This window comes from Rhododendron vialii, chromosome 11a (genome assembly GCF_030253575.1).
Source record: "Rhododendron vialii isolate Sample 1 chromosome 11a, ASM3025357v1".
In the NCBI taxonomy this organism is placed as follows: Eukaryota; Viridiplantae; Streptophyta; class Magnoliopsida; order Ericales; family Ericaceae; genus Rhododendron; species Rhododendron vialii.
Genome location: NC_080567.1, coordinates 38,350,719 through 38,370,952, shown reverse-complemented (window position 1 = coordinate 38,370,952; position 20,234 = coordinate 38,350,719). Strand labels below are relative to the sequence as shown.

Below are 20,234 nucleotides of genomic sequence, written 5' to 3'. Positions count from 1 at the left end.
GACGGCGTCTGAGCCACACAGCACGATGCTGTGTAGCAGCTGCACAACACCAACCCCCAATCCAAACCGCTGGTAAAAGTAAAAGTAAGGAATGTTATTGACATTTCAGAAACCTCAGGGAGATCTCTGTTTTTGTCAAAAACCTTGGGGAGGTTAGTGAAATTTACCCATATTATATAGTTGGGGTGTTTACTCTAATAATTTTTTGTTCAAACTTGTTCAAATTTTTTTTGAGCATTTGTTAGTTGTAGGCCAAACTTTTATGTGATAAGGGTGAGTGCTTGACCGACCGGGTGTTAATAAATAAAGACTAAAAACGCGTCCCAAGCGTAGGACTCTCGACCAATGTAGCACAATAATTCCGGAAGTACCGGAGTCGAACCACAGAGACGGACGGACGGTGTTGACTCAATTGTGATGAACTTTAGTTTAATCTGGCTCTTAGGTAGCCACCCTTTGTTTGATTGATTGATTTACTACCTAAATCACTGAATTGATTTAATTAACTATAAATTTAAAGGAGAGTACAGCCGTGGGAACCCAGCGTCTGCAACTAGCCTAACCAATATTTACTCGGGACACAATTATTCAATTCACTGATCTCAGAATAAGAAAAAAGGGGTTCCTAATAAATGCCCACCACTTGTCACCAGCTCTCATGCGCATTTAAAATCTGATGATGCCTGGGTTTTGTTTATTAGAAAGGGATTTTCTTTCATATCCCAAAACTGTTGGAAAAACGAATTAATTCGTACCCGAGGTAAAACATTGATTAAACTAGTCACAGGACGCCTTCGTCCCGTGGCTGCACCCTGGGGAACTACTCACGCATGCTTGAAATAACAGAAAATAAAACCCTAGATCGAAACATGATCATCTATTGCAGAAGAGACGGAAAAAAAATAAAAGAAAGATCCACGTAGAATAGATAATAACGAACAACTTTAATTAACGAAGAAATTCGACAAACGTTACCAGAATCCAAGCGATTGAAAGAAATAGTGCAGAAAACTTAAGAACTGAGAGAAAACAAAACAACGTTAGTGAAAAAGCTGCTACGTAAAAGTCTGGAATGAAAAATCTACCCTAAAACTAACTTAAAACGAGGTATTTATATTAATCCCCGTTAAAAACAATAAAAATCCTAAAATTAATCGGAATTGGAACCGGCTTAACCCAAAACGTCAACGTTCGAGGCCCTTTTTAAGCCCCTCGGTAGCGCTATACAAAAAATGGTATAGCGCTTGCGAACTTGTTTGAGGCGTTGACTCCGTTGACCTAGCTTTGGCCAATGTTCTCTCTTAACCTTTAGGTAGCGCTACACCAAAAAGGGTGTAGCGCTAGCCAACTCTCTGATCACTTTGTGGACTTTGCTATCCACTTCTGAGCGCTATACCACTTTCTTGTAGCGCTCGCGAATGACTACGGTGATTTCCTCGTCAATTTCACTCCAACACTTAGTCTCCACAGCCTTTCACACTCACAAGCTCTATCACGGCCTACCGGGTACTTCTCATTAGCGCCAAAACATCTCAATTTCCTGCAAATTAGGCACAAACACAAAATCCAACCTCGTGCACGCATTAAATGGAAAAATGAGAATTAAATGCACGTCTAACGCGCTAATTTCCCTACTTAGGCGCTTAAATTCATGAATTCCACGCGCCTATCACATCCCCCAACTTGAGCGTTGCTAGTCCCTAGTAACGAACGAAAAGAAAAATAACAAAACAAAGACTAACAAGACACGAAGGGGAATACAAAGGTTATGTATGCTGTACAAGAAATAGGCGGGTCGAAAAATTTTCGCCTCCTCACTCACCTGCAACTCAAAAGCATGCATGCCTTGGCAAAAAGATGAACAAAATTAGTGCCGGAACACATGCAGAGATAAATGCCCCCACGAAGGCAACGATGCTACACTCGCTCACCAGAACACTCAAACATTCCATGCAAAAAGCGCTTGGCGAACTACGTGGGACCGAAACAAAGGCCACCACGCGCCAATCAAAGACAACGCTGACAAAGAATAAAAGCACAATATATATACAGTCACGATTCCACAAAATTAGCAACATTAACATAAAACATGCATGAACGAGAGTTTAACAACGTGCACAAGGTCCACTAAGGACTTAATTAGGCTTATAATGACCATGGTTCCGAACGAAAGGGAAACTACAAATTAGGCGGCGGCCTATAGTAGCGCAAGGTCATCTACCCAGACTAGCCGCCACCTTACCCTTAGCTACCAACATGCTTCCATTGGTGCCAACCAAACAAAGTCCAACAAGAGATTTAAACATCCGTAACTAAATTTTTACGGACCCAAATACTAGAAAAACAAATATAATCCACCGACACTGAAAAACATGAAATAAACACATAAAATGACACCACCACCCTAGCTTCATGCATCATGGAAATCCAAAATCAATCCAAACTGCTCTCGGCAAAGTTGTCGCTGACCTCTAAATCTGGAAACTGAGGCGGTTGATACAGAGTCGAGGACTGCCCTATAACATGATCAAACAATCACTTATTCTGATGTGCCAGTAGGTGCTGATTTCTCCCAACTTGCCTCAACTCCACATTTTCTTTTCTTTTCTTTTCTTTTCTTTTTTTTTTTTTCGACTTAGCTTTATGGCCTGAAGGTTGGGTTTGGTTACAAAACATGACACCCATCAAGATTTCTTCACTTTCACTTCCGACGACAACGATGCTCCAAATCCAATGCAATAAGACACCCATGATGCACAATGCTAGACCCCCCAAACTATAGTCCAACCCACACACCGGTTTCCTAGGTTAGACTCAAGAACTGACTCGGACTGGTTTAAGATTGGACAAAGGGACACATATGTGGTCTAATCATGCAAAAATGCCTTGTCTCATCCCCTATGCACGTTACCAACTCTCACAAATGCATGCAAAACATCTAGCTACTCAATTGTGAAACAAAAGCCTACTATTTTCCGCAAATGCGAGAAAAAGAAAACAAAGAATATGGGAATGTTTATCAGGATGCACTATTAACTACGTGGGGACACTTACTCAACGTAACGACAGCACTAACATGTTCACAAAGGCGCCAAATATATGCATGAACTTGAATTAAAACAGGCACAATAATTCGGCTAATTCTAACATGCTCGCCTAACAATACAATCAAGCATAACAAATGTATCCCCTGGAAAAAAAAGAAAAAAAAAATAATAATAATAAAATAAAAATTTACCCTAAAATTACCCTAGCAACGCAACAAAACATGTACAAGGTACACCCTCCCCCCAACTAGAAACATGCTATGTCCCCAGAGCATGGAGACACATCGAAAGAAAGCACAAGGGAGAAGAAATAGACCTACGGGTGGCAGCCAACCACCATGACCTCGGCCGATGTTCGAGGAATTTCCTGTCACCCAGCCTCCGGGCCAATCACCGTACTCTGCAAAAAAAACATTAGTTCCGCCCGGTTCGTGGTATCCGAGCTCCCAAAACAAAAATAAAAAGAGAAATACTCCACCAAATCTTCACGCGATCAACGTGTCATACTTTTCTCCCCATCCCTCGCCGGTGGGCAAGAAACGGGTGGCTATACAAGACCATGATGCAATTTTTTTTCGCTTTTCAAATTCTTTTCTTTTTGATATGAGAAAAGAAAAATAACTAAACAAAAGACAAGAAATAAAGAACTAAGAAATAAAAAACAAATATAAATAGATTGCCCAAAAACAACAGAACTTAATTAGTAGAATCCAATGTTACCAACACAAAATTGCCCTTACTAACCGGAGCTGGGCACACGATCCTTATTTTAATAGCGGCGTGCGAAAGCTATAAGACCCAAGTCAATGATGGGTACCCCTATTACTAGGGGCCGGGTCCACTTCTCAATGAAGAGAGTGGTACGCAAAAGCTACCCGTCGGAACGTAGCCACAACGGCTACACAATAGGGTCATCCGAATAAACAGGATTGACCAACGCCTCAACCAGTTCACCTACTTCACCCAGGATCGACCAACACCTCCATCAAACTCCCTAATTCTGGAGAATTTAAGAATGACGCCTCCTTGGCTATCTCTAGAAGATCCTTATATAAAATATTATCGACATGCTCCTGCACCAGCGTGTCGATCAAACTCACCTCATCAATCTTGACTCGGCTCTCTGCATTAAACACTTTCACCTCCATTTTCAAGTCCCCAAACGACAATTGGACTTGTCCAGTTTTACAATTCATGACAGCACTGGAAGTGGCTAGAAAAGGACGGCCAAGGATGATAGGAGTCTTCTCAAAGACCTCCGGTATTGGGCAAGTATCTAGGACAATAAAGTCGACAGGAAAAAGAAACTCGCCCACTTGAATTAAAACATCTTCCACCACCCCCTTTGGAACTCTCACACTCCGATCGGCCAATTGTAACGTGACCGGTGTGGCTCTCAAATCGCCTAGGCCAAGCTTTAAGTATACCGAATAAGGGAGCAAGTTGACACTTGCTCCTAAATCCAACAAAGCCTTATCGAATTTTTGACCCGCGATAGCTATAGGGATGGTGGGACAACCAGGGTCCTTGCACTTAGTAGGGATCTCAGCCTGGAGAATGGAGCTCACTTGCTCCGTCAGAAGCACTTTATCCTGACTCTTGGTTCTCCGCTTTGACGTGCACAAATCCTTCAAGACCTTAGCAAACTGGGGAATTGCGTCAATGGCTTCCATCAAAGAGATAGGAAATTGAACTTTCTTGAATAATTCAAGCATTTGAAAGTTCACATTGACCTTAGGTTTCGCCACCAAGCGATTTGGGTATGGAGCAACGGGTGGCGTTGGAGTCATGGGGGCCGCAGTTGCAGGCACTACCACCTCAGGTGACTCCTCATCATCCTTTACCTCCTTCCTAGGGACATCAACAATATCAGGAGTTGCTCTTGGTGCATCAACCGGCTCCGGGGGTGGAGCTGGTTTTTGCTTTAGCGGGATGGACTTATCGATCTCCTTCCCGCTCCTGAGAATGGTGACTGACTTAGCCTCCTCCTGATTCTGGTTTTGAACATTAGGACCTGAAGAATTTCCCAAATAATGGGCGCCCGCTGCACTACCCTGGGCTGGAAACTTACCCTTCTCCTGCTGCAGTTGACTGACAACCGCAGTGAGTTGCGACATTTGGGTTGTAAGGGCCCCAATTTGCTGTCTTGATTCCGTCTGAAATGTCATTTGTGACTGCATCAGGGAATTGACAGTATCCTCTAACTTATGATCACGCGCGGTTATTTGCGAATAACCTGGGGGAGGACCACGAGTTGATGGACCTGCCCCCCTACCAGGCTGTGGCTGGAAGTGGAATGGGATGACCTGACCCTGAGGAGGCCTAGATGATTGGGCCTGTTGAAACTGTTGTGGCGGAGGTAGCGCAAGGGGTTGAGCTTGGCCTCCACCTACGGGTCTGGAATCTGACCACCCAAAATTGGGGTGATCCCTCCATCCCGCATTATATGTGCTCGAATACGGATCCCAAGTCCTAACTGCATTTACTTCTTCCTGAGTAAATTGGCTCGCCCCCTTGGCGGCAATAAACCCAGGGCAAACAGGTGCGGTGTGCCCTTTACACTCGCACCACACACAAACTTCCTCCACTGACACCTCATTGACTGGTCGAACCTGCCTAACCTCTAGGTCCTCTAACCTCTGGGCCATTTTCTCAACCTGAGCCTGGAGTCGCTGGTCACGAATGGTGACCGGGATAACGTTGGACCCAGAAGGTCCGGATCGCTCAAAATCTGATGGCTCTAAAGCCCTCTGCCTATCAGCCAGGTCATCTAAGAAATCCCAAGCCTCATCTGCTGTTTTGGACAAGAAATCGTCCCCTTTGCAAGAATATTCTATGTGCTGGACTGACTCAGCATTGAGACCAAGATGAAAGAACCCAATTAACTGAATTCTCTCAAAGCCATGGTGTGGCAGCCTTAGGAGCAATTCCTTGAAGCGCTCCCATGCCTTGAGAAATGACTCATCCCTCTCCTGCCTAAAGCCTTGAATTTGACGCCTGAAACTCTTAGTCTTAGCCTCAGAAAAGTATTTCCTATAAAAGGCATCACGCACTTGTGCCCAAGTGGTGAAAGACTGAGACTTTTGCATTCGGAACCACAGAAGCGCGCCATCTTTCAACGTCGCCTCAAACAGCTTGAGGCACGCATTCTCATATTGGGTATTAGATGCAAGGTTGCGCACCAATCCCTCGAATGTCCGCACATGCTCGTACGGATCATCGCACTCTCTCCCGTGGAAACTGGGGAGACTATTAAGGACACCAGGTTTGACTGTAAAGGCATTGCGGGCCTCTTGTGTCTCCTGAGGGAACACAATGGGTCCGAGAGGAGTGGTCCTCTCAGGGTGCATGTGCTGTCTCAAGGACGGCTGAATAACTACCTGCCTATCTCCCATCTCGACGGATTCTGATTCTGACTCTAAAATTGACTGGAAAAGTGGATTACTGACACTAACTGACTCAAAAGGTAAATCTATGTAAAGACCACTAATGGGGATAGACTCTGACTGGTAATCAGCTGAGTCTGACTCTAAACTAGAAGAGGAAAAACTAGAAAGCACAGGCTGACTCGACTCCAGTTCTTTCCGAGCTAAACGATGAGTCGGGTCGCGATAATAAAGAGGGTCCTGTTTAAAGGACACCTTCCTCTCTCTACCTATGGTGACTCCACTAAAAGAAAAAAATTACGAAAACTCACACTCTAGAACACACGTCGCCGTCCCCGGCAACGGCGCCAAAAATGCTTGACCGACCGGGTGTTAATAAATAAAGACTAAAAACGCGTCCCAAGCGTAGGACTCTCGACCAATGTAGCACAATAATTCCGGAAGTACCGGAGTCGAACCACAGAGACGGACGGACGGTGTTGACTCAATTGTGATGAACTTTAGTTTAATCTGGCTCTTAGGTAGCCACCCTTTGTTTGATTGATTGATTTACTACCTAAATCACTGAATTGATTTAATTAACTATAAATTTAAAGGAGAGTACAGCCGTGGGAACCCGCGTCTGCAACTAGCCTAACCAATATTTACTCGGGACACAATTATTCAATTCACTGATCTCAGAATAAGAAAAAAGGGGTTCCTAATAAATGCCCGCCACTTGTCACCAGCTCTCATGCGCATTTAAAATCTGATGATGCCTGGGTTTTGTTTATTAGAAAGGGATTTTCTTTCATATCCCAAAACTGTTGGAAAAACGAATTAATTCGTACCCGAGGTAAAACATTGATTAAACTAGTCACAGGACGCCTTCGTCCCGTGGCTGCACCCTGGGGAACTACTCACGCATGCTTGAAATAACAGAAAATAAAACCCTAGATCGAAACATGATCATCTATTGCAGAAGAGACGGAAAAAAAATAAAAGAAAGATCCACGTAGAATAGATAATAACGAACAACTTTAATTAACGAAGAAATTCGACAAACGTTACCAGAATCCAAGCGATTGAAAGAAATAGTGCAGAAAACTTAAGAACTGAGAGAAAACAAAACAACGTTAGTGAAAAAGCTGCTACGTAAAAGTCTGGAATGAAAAATCTACCCTAAAACTAACTTAAAACGAGGTATTTATATTAATCCCCGTTAAAAACAATAAAAATCCTAAAATTAATCGGAATTGGAACCGGCTTAACCCAAAACGTCAACGTTCGAGGCCCTTTTTAAGCCCCTCGGTAGCGCTATACAAAAAATGGTATAGCGCTTGCGAACTTGTTTGAGGCGTTGACTCTGTTGACCTAGCTTTGGCCAATGTTCTCTCTTAACCTTTAGGTAGCGCTACACCAAAAAGGGTGTAGCGCTAGCCAACTCTCTGATCACTTTGTGGACTTTGCTATCCACTTCTGAGCGCTATACCACTTTCTTGTAGCGCTCGCGAATGACTACGGTGATTTCCTCGTCAATTTCACTCCAACACTTAGTCTCCACAGCCTTTCACACTCACAAGCTCTATCACGGCCTACCGGGTACTTCTCATTAGCGCCAAAACATCTCAATTTCCTGCAAATTAGGCACAAACACAAAATCCAACCTCGTGCACGCATTAAATGGAAAAATGAGAATTAAATGCACGTCTAACGCGCTAATTTCCCTACTTAGGCGCTTAAATTCATGAATTCCACGCGCCTATCAGTGAGTAACGATGAGAGGAATCAGAAAAGTAAAAAATTATGACTTTTAAATAAATATTTTGGAAAATATTCAAGAAAAATTCCAAAAACTGACTTTTTGAGCTTTTCTTTGAATAATTCCCAAAATATTTGTGTAAAAGTTATTAATAATTTTTTACTTTTCCGATTCCTCTCTTCCTTACCCACCTATATTTTCCAAAAAATCGGATTCCTAAAAAATTTGGCATAGAACTAACAAACGCAAATTTCCTTTGAATAAGGACAAAATCAAAAAAAAATTTGTGTTACATAAGTTAATCACTAACTTGAATGAGCCTTTAAATAAGTGTCAGCCAGCCCTACTAAACAACAATTCGATCAGAATCACAACTTTCACTCCACAATCTTAAATAAGCACAGTAGTAAAAATTGAACAAAGCAGAGAAGCTCCGGCTACGATAAGAACAGGTACCGCCCTCTGTTTCCTCTTTCTGATCCTTCTTTTCAGCAGTTTTTTGGGAGCTTAAAGCCGTGGGGAAAAAAAAATCTTCAATGTAACTGTCATTTGTAACGGCCCCTCATATGATGTGTAGTTTCCACACCATGGCGACAACTGTTACATTGAAAATTTTCTCGGGCTTTCTTGGCTTCTGCCCAGGGCCGTGATCATTGTGTAAGTATAAGTTTTTCTCTAGGATGATTTATTTATTTACTGTTTCCGGCTCTTGAGATGATTTATTTACAGAGTAGGATGACGAATTTCGAAGATCGGATAAGTCAACTACCTGATGAAATTCTGGGTACCATTCTGTCTCTACTTAACATTGTGGAAGCAGCAAGCACATGTGTCCTCTCCAAGAGATGGCAATATTTATGGACTCATCATGCTAAAGTCCTCCACTTTTATTTTCCAAAGATCCTGAGGGCCATTGACAAGGTTGCCGGAGATGAATCCCGTGGCAGAACTGTTACAGACAAGTACCTACATTGTGTGAATCGAGTTATACAATTACATCAGGGTCCCCATATAACCGATTTCAAAGTCCTCTTATATTTGTCTCGCAAGGACTCTTATCACGACATCGATGAGTGGTTCAGTTTTGCCATCCGCAAGTCCGTTCAAAGGCTTGAAGTTAACTTATGTGGTTATACTCGTCTAGGAGAACGACTCCACATGGACACGATGTGTGCTATTGACAGAAACATACGACTTCCTTGGCCGTGTTATACTCTCGCCGATGAAGTTTGTTCTCTCATCAAAAGCCCTTACGGTGTATCATGCATTAAGTCACTTATGCAACTCTCTTTAACATGTGTCAATATAACTGGGGAGCTTGTTGAGCACTTCTTATCGAACTGTCCACTTCTCATTGTGTTGCGTGTATCCTACTCAGAGAGTCTGGTAAAGCTTAAGGTTGCCGGTCCTTCGCTTGGCCTCAAGTTCTTAGAGATATCCAGATGCCCTAGATTACGAACTGTTGATATTTGTGCCCCAAACCTTGCCTCCTTGATCTGTCTTGGATTTTCTAGTTGTCCAACCCCAGTTCTTGTTAGGCATGCTCCTTCATTGGTAGATCTGACTGTTTCACAGCGTGAAGGGTTTTTGACTGCTCTTCCCGCAGTTTATTTCTCTCAACTAGAGAGCCTGACATTGAGCTTTGATTTCTCTTCCTTGGTTAGTATCTACACGTCTCTTGCGGTTGATCTGCGCTTTTGATTTTGATAAATGTTTTGAAAAAAAAAAATTTCTGGATATCGAACGAGATGGAGCCTATGTGCTTATCATGAGCTTCACCTTTCAGGACAATTATGCACCCCCACCTTTTCCGGAATTGACTAATCTGAAGAACTTGACATTTGCTGGGTATGCTGAGGAAGAAGACAGTTTCCTTGGTTGGACTTCCCTAATTGAGAGAGCTCCCTTCTTGCGTACATTTACGTTACAGGTGAACGCCTTCTCTTTATATCTTACGCTTTCTTGGAAACCTATTTTGTGGTTTCTACAAGTGTACGTAGTAGTGTTGCTTGATGCATTTGTAGAGTTTTTATTTTTATGGTTTTTTTAGATGCCATATTTACTGTATATTGAGATGTTTTGATGCAAAAGCTAAACACTTGCCCCAAACTCTATCTGGTACAAGCTTCTGTTTTGCAACCACGCATAAATAGAACTCTCGATTTCTCAACCATCTCTAAAATTGTACCCCGCATATGCCTTTGACATTTGCACTATTGAGCACTGTATAATACTGGACGCAGCATAGGTCCCAGAGGATGACTAGTTAGCCTACGCTGTAAGGCTGGCACAGCTTTGAGCATGCCTTATGTGATTCTTTTCGTCATTCCCAAACCCTACTCTGGCTCTGTGAATCTCTTTTCCCATCAAGCCGTTGTGTGTGTGTGTGTGTGTCATGATTTGAGCAATTGGCGTTACGGAACGGATCAGCTTGTTATTCATTACTTGAGGGCGTATGAGTGAAACGATCCATCTTCGTTTGACTAAAATTTGCAGGTGTATTGGTGTCACATAAACAGATCGTTTCAGCCGTCGCTGACAAACTACATGAAGATTTGCTGATTTGGTCTAAGGAAAGGGAAACAATTTGGTGTTTCCACAAAAAAATGAATTCGGTGACGGGAGAATATTGCAGTTGGTGAATCGCGGTTCTGTTTCTTGTCCTTGTAGCAGGAGATGTATCACTTTTATGTGATATGGTCTTATGCAGTTGGTGAATTGCGGTTTTGTGTCGTGTCCTTGTGCCTTGTGGCAGGAGATATATCACTTCTATGCGAGATGGTCTTATGGCTTGGATTGTTGCTTAACTCTATGTTATTAGACCCTTCATTTTCTCCTTTCCTTACGGGGAAACGGGCTCTTTCCCTTTTGGATCCAATTCTTCAATATCTATCTTTACATCACAATGTGTTTCAGCTTACATGGCTGAGCCATTATGTTAACCGATTGCATAGGATAACTACTTAATTAACATGTATGGGAGATGGATTCATGGCATCCTAATGGGGTTGCATCTGATCTTGTGGGGGTTTGGCAGATTCTTCTTATGTTTTCCCTTGTAATTCTTTGTTTGAATAGTATAGTGATAGTTTCATATTGGGATGTCGTATTTGCATTGATTGTTGTTGATGACTGACTTCCTATAAGAATTTAGTATCTCTGTTGATAGTGGCAAATGAAATTTTGAATTCCGATCATTAGGATTGTTGCCTTTCCCTCCCACTGGTGTACAAATTCAACAAAGTCTGTTGATGATCGTTTTAGCATTTCTTTCTGTTACATAGATACTGTTGCATTGGCTCTTCTGTTTGGTAGATTTGTGTTCAAGTATTTCATCTTCATTGCGATTTGTGGCCTGGTAACCGGTTATATGCTATATTGTGCTTAATTCTTTGAAGTTTGAACATACTTGTAGTAAATGAACTTGGCTAGCTTTAACTAGCGCTTGTTTTTAAAGCAAGTATTATTATACATGTTGCCTACTAACATAGTAACATTTTGTATTTCGTTTCTTGATATTCTTGTACAGTTGATGTCACCTACAAGGATACAGATGCAAACTGAGATGGAGCCTACCGAACGTCATCTTCACAGATGCCTTGAGGTGGTGAAATTTGTTGGCTGTATCGATTTCGAGCTTTTAGCCTACTTTTTCCAGCGTGCTGTGGCACTTAAGACAATTATTGTTGATTGCCGCCATCCAGGCTTAGAGCCATGGCATGAGTTCAAAGAAAATGAGAGTTCGATGGAATTGAGAAACCATGCTTCGGTTCTGAAAGTACAAGTACCTCCTAAAATCGAGGTAGTTATATCCCCATGATCTCCTACCCACTCAGTGGCATATTCGAGATCCACCCAACAACTGAGAAACTTTCATGTATCACGGGGACAGGAGGGGTGGTGATGTCCCCCTCCGGTCCATTTTCAAATTTCCGGCCATTTTTCGAGCACACTTTGATGATCAGTTCCGTTTATTTTGTAGATCTTGGCAAGAACATTAATCATGCCAAAAATTGTGTTCACCCTCCGTATATGATGCGAAAAGTTTTTACTGGATGTCACTTAACCAGATAGGTCTGGCTACCATTTTTACCATACCATGAGAGATGCTATAGTAATTGATTTTCTTGAGACAAATATGTTAATTAGTATTCCTTCTCATGTTAAGTTTTGAGAAAAGTTAAAGCAGGCATGAGCATCTTGCTGGCTGCAAGTGAGAGGGGTCCAGGAGCTCTAATCAAATACAGTACAATGGATATGAATTTTGAAACCCATCTCTGCCCATGTTGAGTAATTGAGAGCATTCACGTTTAAGGACGTTTACACATCAGCGTTCTGCGACTGCGAGTGAGTATTAAGCATAATCCATGTGTGTGAGAAATTCGTTTAGTGTTCGTTCCTCCGGAGGATTTTGTCAAGTACTATGATAAAGTTTGTAATTTTCATACCCTGGCCTTTGTTTGTTGTAGTTCAATCTTCGAACCAAAAGAGTAAGCTTGATTCAAATTGTGGGGTTGTGGGTAACGAGGTTAAGAAGTATTAAAATGGGAGAAAAACTGAATGGAGTGGTTCGACGGGTGCAGCCGGGTGTCAGCAAAACAGAGAGCAGTTGGATCCACTTTCTTTTATAAAGTTTTCTTTTTGATTCTAGAACATTCGGATTGATATTCAGAGAGTAGTCGAGATAAGCATAAACCGGTCCAAATACTCTAAAAACCGGTCCAAATACTCTAAAAAATAAAACCTTTTTGTTTTAAAGACGCACAACATACGCAAATAAGATAATCTATTAGAAAATACGTCATAAAAGATGCCCGCTAGTGATATACTACCATATCATAGCATAAAGACGACAGGAAAGAGAGAGGGTAAAGTACTGGGGGCAATGATGAGGTACTCAATAATGAATGACAATAACATGGTACTCAGCCACAGCATCACCCGTGGTTAGGTTGAACAAATTCGTCTTCGCTGTGGCAATCCCACGCGCTAGTCGGAAAACACCGGATCCGCCGACGATGGGGAGCTTGCGGTATGTCTCAAGTACCTGATTCTGGCCCAAGACGCTGAGAGTGCTACCCTTGTATTTTCCGGTAGTGAAGACAAAGTTCAAAGTCATGATCAGGCCCAACTGCTCCAGTCTATCCAAACCGTAAAACCCCTGGGCTCGGCCCACAATTGTTGAATCGGGTTCTGGCCCAACCGTCAATGGGTCGTCGATTACGTTGACCAGGCCGAAAAACGTGGGTGAGGTGAAGGTCGTGTTGGCTTTGGCTACTTGGACGGCTGTTGGGTTCTTGCCACTGACATTGTCGTGAAAGTAGAAGTGAAGCTTTGTTACCTTCTCCTTTTTGTGGCTGAGGTTTTGGAACCAATCTTCCACAGCTTTTGGTCCTTGAGCTATGCAGTGAACCATTGGCGTGGCTATCAACATTGAACAAAGTAGCATTGCACTTATGGATGGCCTCCCCATCTCTCTCTCTCTCTCTCTCTCTCAGTTTGGGCAGGTTTCATGTTTGTGTATATTCTTATAGTTGCTCTAACCCATAAATTAATAGGATTTGATGTGATAGGTGTCTGATGACTATAAAAAGTAATTCTCTTCTCGTGCCCGTGACAAATATTCCCCGGCCCCATCACCCCTTTGACTGTTTTACCTCCCCCTTTTTCAGTTTGTATTTTTTTTTAACTTTTATTTATCTAACTATTTTTTTTAAAAATTTCGTAATTCTGTTATATTATTTTCTTTATTATCTTTTTTCACTTTTATTTATGTATGATTGGAAGATTGATTCATTTAATGGGCAATAGAAATCAAAACGTTGACGGACTGACTCACGTTTGGGTAAGAACATGTACAATATGAAGATTTGTATGTTTCAAAAGTTAACCATTCGTGCCACAAAATCAATTAGCGGACGGTGGTTGTCAAGACCATCATTCCAATAATGATAGGTTACCTTCGGGTCCTCCCCTCTGTTAAGCATGGAGCCATGGTTATATGAGTGGGATTACTTTGATTTCTCACCAAGACATTTTACATTTGAAACTAAATTTTTCTATTTTGACCCCACAAAAAGCTTTTAAATTGCTCTACCTTGCTTCAAACATCAAATAGCTGACACTAAGATGCATCATTTCAATATTTAAAAATTCCTTCTCAATTTTAAAGTAAAATCACATAAAATTATCACATATTTACTCTATAATTAACCCCTTAATTTAATCATTTTATTCAATTAGCAAATAAAAGAAAAATAAGTTGAATATGATATACTGTAACAAAAGTTCTTGGCTTCGCCCTGCCCTCCGTGGCATATTCAAATGGGTATTCATTTTCATCCTTTACATAATCATCTCCCTCCTCCCCTACGTAACGTGGATTGGGGGCTTGACGGCGGGGCACATTGTTAGCAACCGTCATGGCAATTAGTTTCTTTCTAAGCAATTCTAACTGTTCCTCGAGATGCTGTACTAAACGGGCCTCTAGTCGTGCTTCTCATGCAGCATCATCGCGCTTAGGGGTGTGCACGGGTAAGACGGGTCGGGTATCGAAATTTTTGGCTCCGAACCCGAACCAAAAGAGTGGGAATAATCGTCCGCGTGCCCGATTTTTTTGGTCGGGTCAGGTCCGACCAAAACCGAAGTAATCTATATGAATTGGTCGGGTTTGGTCGGGTCGGGTTGGGTAAGAAAAACAACACCCCGAGCCCCGAACCAAAAACTGATTTTTTTTTTTCAAAAAATGAACCTGTACCCGACCGAACCACATGTTCGGCCCCGCTCGAAACCCTTCAGGTCGGGTCCGTGGGGCCACGGATTTTTTGCACACCCCTAATCGCGCTAGTGAACATCTTCAACAACGACTTGACAATCACCACGACCACCTCCTCGAACATGATGATCAATTAGGAGCCGAGCCCATACTCCGACACCAATTGACGAAATCTCATAGCCAGGGTTACATACGTATACTAGTAGAACTTTTAAATCTAGCCAGCATTTCTAATGTGATAAAATAAAATAACATCAATTGAAACAAAATTAATTAAGTTTAATTCTTCTTGACCAAGTTACCTACAAAAGTAACAAAACATAAATACTAGTCCGCAATCCGCATGACTTATTAGCAATTATTTGTGTCTGACCAAAAGTCACTCAATAATGAAGGACAATTACATTATACTCGACTATAGCATCACCCGAAGTAGTATTGAACGTATACGTCTTCGCGGTGGCGATTCCACGTGCTAGCCGGAAAACACCGGACCCTCCGACAATGGGCAATTCACGGTACAAATTGAAGACTGGGTTTCGTCCCAGAATGCTAAGGGTGCTACCTTTGTACTCTCCGCTCGTGAAAACAAAATTCAAGCTCATGAGTAGACCCAGTTCCTCCAGCCCAGCCGACGTATAAGTCCCCTGGGCTCGGCCTACTATCGGAGAGTTGGGCTCTGGCCCAACTGTCAATGCATCGTCAATAACCGTAATCAACCCGAACAAGGTGGGTGACTGGAAAGTACTGTTGGCTTGGGCCACCCTCACAGCAGTCGGGTTTTTTCCACTGACTTGGTCGCGGAAGTAGAAGTGAAGCTTTGTCACCTTTTCCTTCATCATACTGAGGCTTTGGAACCACTTTTCCACTGCTTGTGGGCTTTCGTCGACGCCATGAACCATAGGCATGGCTATGATCATTGAGCAGGACAATAGAATTGCACACAACTGCTTTTCCATCTCTCTCTCTCTCTCTCTCTCTCTCTCTCTCTCTCTGTAATTGTGACAAAAAGGGTTGTGTATGGAGGGTATATATAGTTGGTTTAAAGGGTGCAACAATTGAGCAATGAGTTCCTCTGCATTGAACTACTTAACAAATATGGCGAGATACGTATATTACGAGAATTAGATGTGGATTTCATCAACAAGGAAAGTACGAAACCGTTTCGATTGGATAGTAGAATCAAGTTAAAGATTACAATATTGTATATACTTTCAAAATGCAATAAAGGTAAAAGCAGTTAGTGTTTTACTAAGGCTCAGTTTGTTTGGACGTAAAATATTTTACATATTTTTCATTGTTTGGTTGTTAAAATTGTCGGAAAATAATTTTTTGGGAAAAATCTTTTACCCCTTAGGCGGTAAAATGATTTACCAGAGAAAACTCGGTAAGTTATTTTACAATGAGCGTCTAGGCACTGGTTCTCCCATTCCAGTTATTCCACGACCCCAAGTACTTCTCACTCCTTCATTCCACGTGATTAATCAATCTCTCTCTCTCTCTCTCTCTCTCTCTCTCTCTCTCTCTCTCTCCCTCTCTCTCTCTCTCTCTCTCTCTCTCTCTCTCTCTCTCTCTCTCTCTCTCTCTCACACACACACACACCAATTCCTTCATCTCTCCACAAGGCTTCCTATGAACATCAAGTACTCACTTTGAGGGAAAACAAATTGTTTTGAAACATATTTTTCATATGTCAACCAAACATCGGAAAATAAAAGTTTAAAGTTTGTTTTTTGAAAAAATATTCTACAATATAAAATATTTTATATCGAAACAAACGGAGCCTAAATGTAATTAGCATGAAACCATTTTACAATAGTAACTCATAATTTGGAAGGTACATGGTTTAGTTTAATTTTTTGATAACTTAGGTGTCGGAGCCAGCTCACGCACACCTCAACTAACCTTGGGAGCTCAATCCCACCGTCCACTTGCGGGGAACCCAATTAAAGCCGAAGCAAATGCTCCGTATAACTTGGTCCCAAAAGAGTTGATAGTACCCGTGAACTTTCGAACCTTAGTAGGGTGCAACTTCAATTAATACTGCTAATTGAGCACTTCTTTTTTTTGGGCTTCACTGGTAATGTTAAGAACCTTGTTAACCATGTCAGGTTCGCATACACTTTTACGGATCTACAGTAGCCCAAAATTTGGAAAATGACGGCTCAGGACGTGTTTTGATAATTAATACCCACCAAGGACATGCTAAGAACATTCGTTAATGCTGAAAATGTCTTTGGCAGGTATTAATTAACAAACACGTCCTTGGCCGTCATTTTCCCCCCAAAATTAAGATGAAAATCCAAGAGCTCTAGCACCCTTCGGCCAGACTATTCTGGGGTAGTCCAATGTATTTTGTCCAAAAACCTTTTCGTTACAACTAATTGTGCGGTGAGATTATGAACAAACACTATCTTGTGAGCAATGCTATATAGACAATATTCGGTGACCATGCTAAGATCATACCATGTGAATTGTCATTCGTACATTGGTAAGCAAAATGCCATTGGAGCCCATTCCACCTAGTGAAATGCCAAGGAGCACAACTTTTCTTTAACGGAATGGGTACTAATGTGTCAGACCTGTCTACAGTAATTGTTTCCATGTCATCCCTCGAATTTCAAATTAAATCTACTCTCTCTCTCTCTCTCTCTCTCTCTCTCTCTCTCTCTCTTCAATTTCAAGTTGACTCCTAGCTAATATTCTCTCTCTCACACTCGCGCGCAAAGTGCTTTTCGAAGCTGTGCATATATCATTAAAATCTACATTTGGTATAGACATCCCTTAGAGATAAGGATCCAATCCTCGTGATTCAGTACTACAATAGAACATGACCTTAGCTTTTATAAAATATATAAAAAATCTTGCAGATGTAATTTTTTTAAATGTTTCTTGAATCAACCATAAGGTTCCTGACAAATTATGTGAAAACAAGATAGGTGGAGTCCATAATATTACAAAAAAAAAAATGATAGGCTCTAGCTCAATCGGAGTAAAACAAATCCACCAAAAAGATGGACACTACAAAATGGTACAAGGTCAAGTTCAAACACAAAAATGTGTCCACACGACTTATTAGCAATTATTTTTGTCGACCAAATTAAACTCACTCAATAATGAAGGACAGCTACATTGTACTCGTTGATAGCATCACCAGAAGTGGCATTGAAAAAATACGTCTTGGCGGTGGCGATTCCACGCGCTAGCCGGAAAACTCCAGACCCTCCAACGATGGGCATTTCGCGGTACGGATGAAGGACCGCGTTCCGGCCCAAAAGGCTGAGAGTGCTTCCGTTGTATTCACCAGTGGTGAAAACAAAGCTCAAGCTCATCACTGCAACTCCATCCACTAGGTCAGCTGATTCATAAATCCCCTGGGCTCGGCCCACTATTGCGGAGTTGGGATCCGGCCCGACTGTCAGTGCATCGTCGATCACCACAACTAGCCCAAACAAGGTGGGAGACTGGAAGGTCATGTTCGCATAGGCTACCTTCACAGCAGTCGGATTTTTACCACTCACTTGCTCATGGAAATAGAACTGAAGCTTTGTCAGCTTCTCCTCCATTTTGGGGAGGTATTCGAACCACTCCGCCACTGCTTCTGGGCTCTCGTCGATGCTGTGAACTACCGGAATAGCCATTACCATAGAGCATAGCAAAAGAATTGCAAATACCTTTTCCATCTCTCTCTCTCTCTCTCTCTCTCTCTCTCTCTCTCTCTCTCTCTCTCTCTCTCTCTCTCTCTCTCTCTCTAATTGTGAGGGCAAAAAGGATGGTGTAGGGGTTGGATCAGTTGACCAAGAAGCTAAATATGTTCCTTCCTCATCTACTCCGTCGTACTTACTAAAGAATAATGACTAGGTATGCATATTACGAGAATTATTTATGGAGTTTATAGCCGTTAGTTGCTAAACTACTCCTATTATACAACTCTGGACAAAGCGTGTATCGAGTCGTTCTTCAATGTATGTGAGTTCAGTTGAATCCAACGGTTCTGGTTCTTCTGGATACAATTGTGTAGCGAATTGTGTTCCTTGCATGGAGAAATTTTTGGGTGCCGGGTGGGCACCACGTGGTGCCCGCTCGGCGTATCTGGACCGTCCATTCTGATTTTGGACGGCTCGTATTTAGAGAGAGAAAAATGAGAGAGATAGTTTCACTCTGGGCCATCCAACACACTTTTGAATGGTCTGGATGGGTTGGTCGGGCACCATGTGGGCACGGCCACGTGGTACCCACCCGGTACCCAAAATTTCTCCCTTGCATGACTCAATTTATATTTATATTGAAAGACTACAGAACATAGCATGAACTTTGGGTCTTCTGTGGGGGGATGATGAGATTAGTCCTCAAGACTTAATTGAAATGCATGTTGACTGGCCCGGATGCCGGAGTTTTCAAAACAAAAAAGACTTCCTAAAATATCAACATGGCAGTACCATATCTGAATTGATTACTGTAATTGGTATCCAATAAACTTTGAGGTGTAAACTACCATGCAAATATCCAGATCGAGGGAGCTGGTTGACCTGATCTCATGCACCAACCTAAATACAGGCTAGCTTTTGTCGGGAGTTACCGGTTTCCACATGCATGCATCTCTTTCTATCTAAATAGGATTAATTAATGTTTTCCCACGCTAACTACAATATTACACAGGGCCTTTCATAAATATTCATGAATGGTTAAACAACTTGACGTCAGTGGTCGTCCAACGATGCCTAGCTAGCCCACCGCATGCAGAGAAATTATTCCTTCTCTTAGAGCAGCAAGGCCATGTGTTGTTCAAGATATATGCCTTGTGAATCTATACGTGATTGGTAAAAACTTTGGGATTCATGACTTTTTTGTTAGTGTATTAATTGAGAACAAAATGACATGTGGTGTGTTGTTGTAATTGAATGGAGCATTGCTCTAAGAGTACGTACTCAATAAGCATAAGCTCTCCCGCATGCATGTGACTGAAATGGCCTCTTTTAACGGCAGTTTAATGGTACGTCTACCAAATATATATTACTCCATCCACCGTACAAAGTTGGTCATTTATACATTGTAGTCCCAAAAATACGTACGTGTCCCGTGTGAAAATAAGCATCTAGAAATCGATAAGTAATTTCCTTCCGTCCCAATGTATAAAATAAAAGGCTAAAAAAAATGTACTAGTAGAAAACCTCAAAATTGAATCCCTACCCTGCAAGTAGTAAGTGGAAGGGGTACGTGATCGGACGATTGATTCATTTAATGAGCATTAGAAATCAAGACGTTGATGGACACGTTTGGGTAAA

The 20,234-nt window shown here is 41.9% G+C and overlaps 4 protein-coding genes and 1 non-coding gene across 5 annotated transcripts; 2 read left to right on the top strand and 3 right to left on the bottom strand.

Moving 5' to 3' along the window:
• Positions 1-5,945: 5,945 nt before the first annotated feature.
• Positions 5,946-6,052, top strand: LOC131309015 (small nucleolar RNA R71). Its single transcript, XR_009194689.1, has one exon. It is a non-coding gene; the product is annotated as a small nucleolar RNA R71 (small nucleolar RNA).
• A 2,833-nt stretch (positions 6,053-8,885) lies between these two features.
• Positions 8,886-12,228, top strand: LOC131307789 (F-box protein At5g03100-like). The gene is made up of 3 exons (XM_058334476.1): positions 8,886-9,833; positions 9,961-10,104; positions 11,704-12,228. Exons 1-3 carry the CDS (start codon positions 8,889-8,891, stop codon positions 11,992-11,994), a joined length of 1,380 nt encoding a protein of 459 aa, XP_058190459.1. The 5' UTR covers positions 8,886-8,888; the 3' UTR covers positions 11,995-12,228.
• A 767-nt stretch (positions 12,229-12,995) lies between these two features.
• On the bottom strand, positions 12,996-13,699 carry LOC131308063 (dirigent protein 23-like). The gene has a single exon (XM_058334875.1). It carries the CDS (start codon positions 13,645-13,647, stop codon positions 13,072-13,074), a length of 576 nt encoding a protein of 191 aa, XP_058190858.1. The 5' UTR covers positions 13,648-13,699; the 3' UTR covers positions 12,996-13,071.
• Positions 13,700-15,321: 1,622 nt separating this feature from the next.
• On the bottom strand, positions 15,322-15,947 carry LOC131308254 (dirigent protein 23-like). The gene has a single exon (XM_058335123.1). It carries the CDS (start codon positions 15,906-15,908, stop codon positions 15,333-15,335), a length of 576 nt encoding a protein of 191 aa, XP_058191106.1. The 5' UTR covers positions 15,909-15,947; the 3' UTR covers positions 15,322-15,332.
• A 1,971-nt stretch (positions 15,948-17,918) lies between these two features.
• Positions 17,919-18,722, bottom strand: LOC131308203 (dirigent protein 23-like). The gene has a single exon (XM_058335054.1). It carries the CDS (start codon positions 18,630-18,632, stop codon positions 18,060-18,062), a length of 573 nt encoding a protein of 190 aa, XP_058191037.1. The 5' UTR covers positions 18,633-18,722; the 3' UTR covers positions 17,919-18,059.
• Positions 18,723-20,234: the final 1,512 nt, after the last annotated feature.

Coding starts and splice junctions, on each gene's coding strand:
- LOC131307789 (XM_058334476.1), top strand. CDS start 8,889: ATGATTTATTTACAGAGTAGGATGACGAATTTCGAAGATCGGATAAGT. Junction 9,834..9,960: donor GCTTTGATTTCTCTTCCTTG/GTTAGTATCTAC, acceptor TTCACCTTTCAG/GACAATTATGCACCCCCACC. Junction 10,105..11,703: donor TGCGTACATTTACGTTACAG/GTGAACGCCTTC, acceptor ATTCTTGTACAG/TTGATGTCACCTACAAGGAT.
- LOC131308203 (XM_058335054.1), bottom strand. CDS start 18,632: ATGGAAAAGGTATTTGCAATTCTTTTGCTATGCTCTATGGTAATGGCT.
- LOC131308063 (XM_058334875.1), bottom strand. CDS start 13,647: ATGGGGAGGCCATCCATAAGTGCAATGCTACTTTGTTCAATGTTGATA.
- LOC131308254 (XM_058335123.1), bottom strand. CDS start 15,908: ATGGAAAAGCAGTTGTGTGCAATTCTATTGTCCTGCTCAATGATCATA.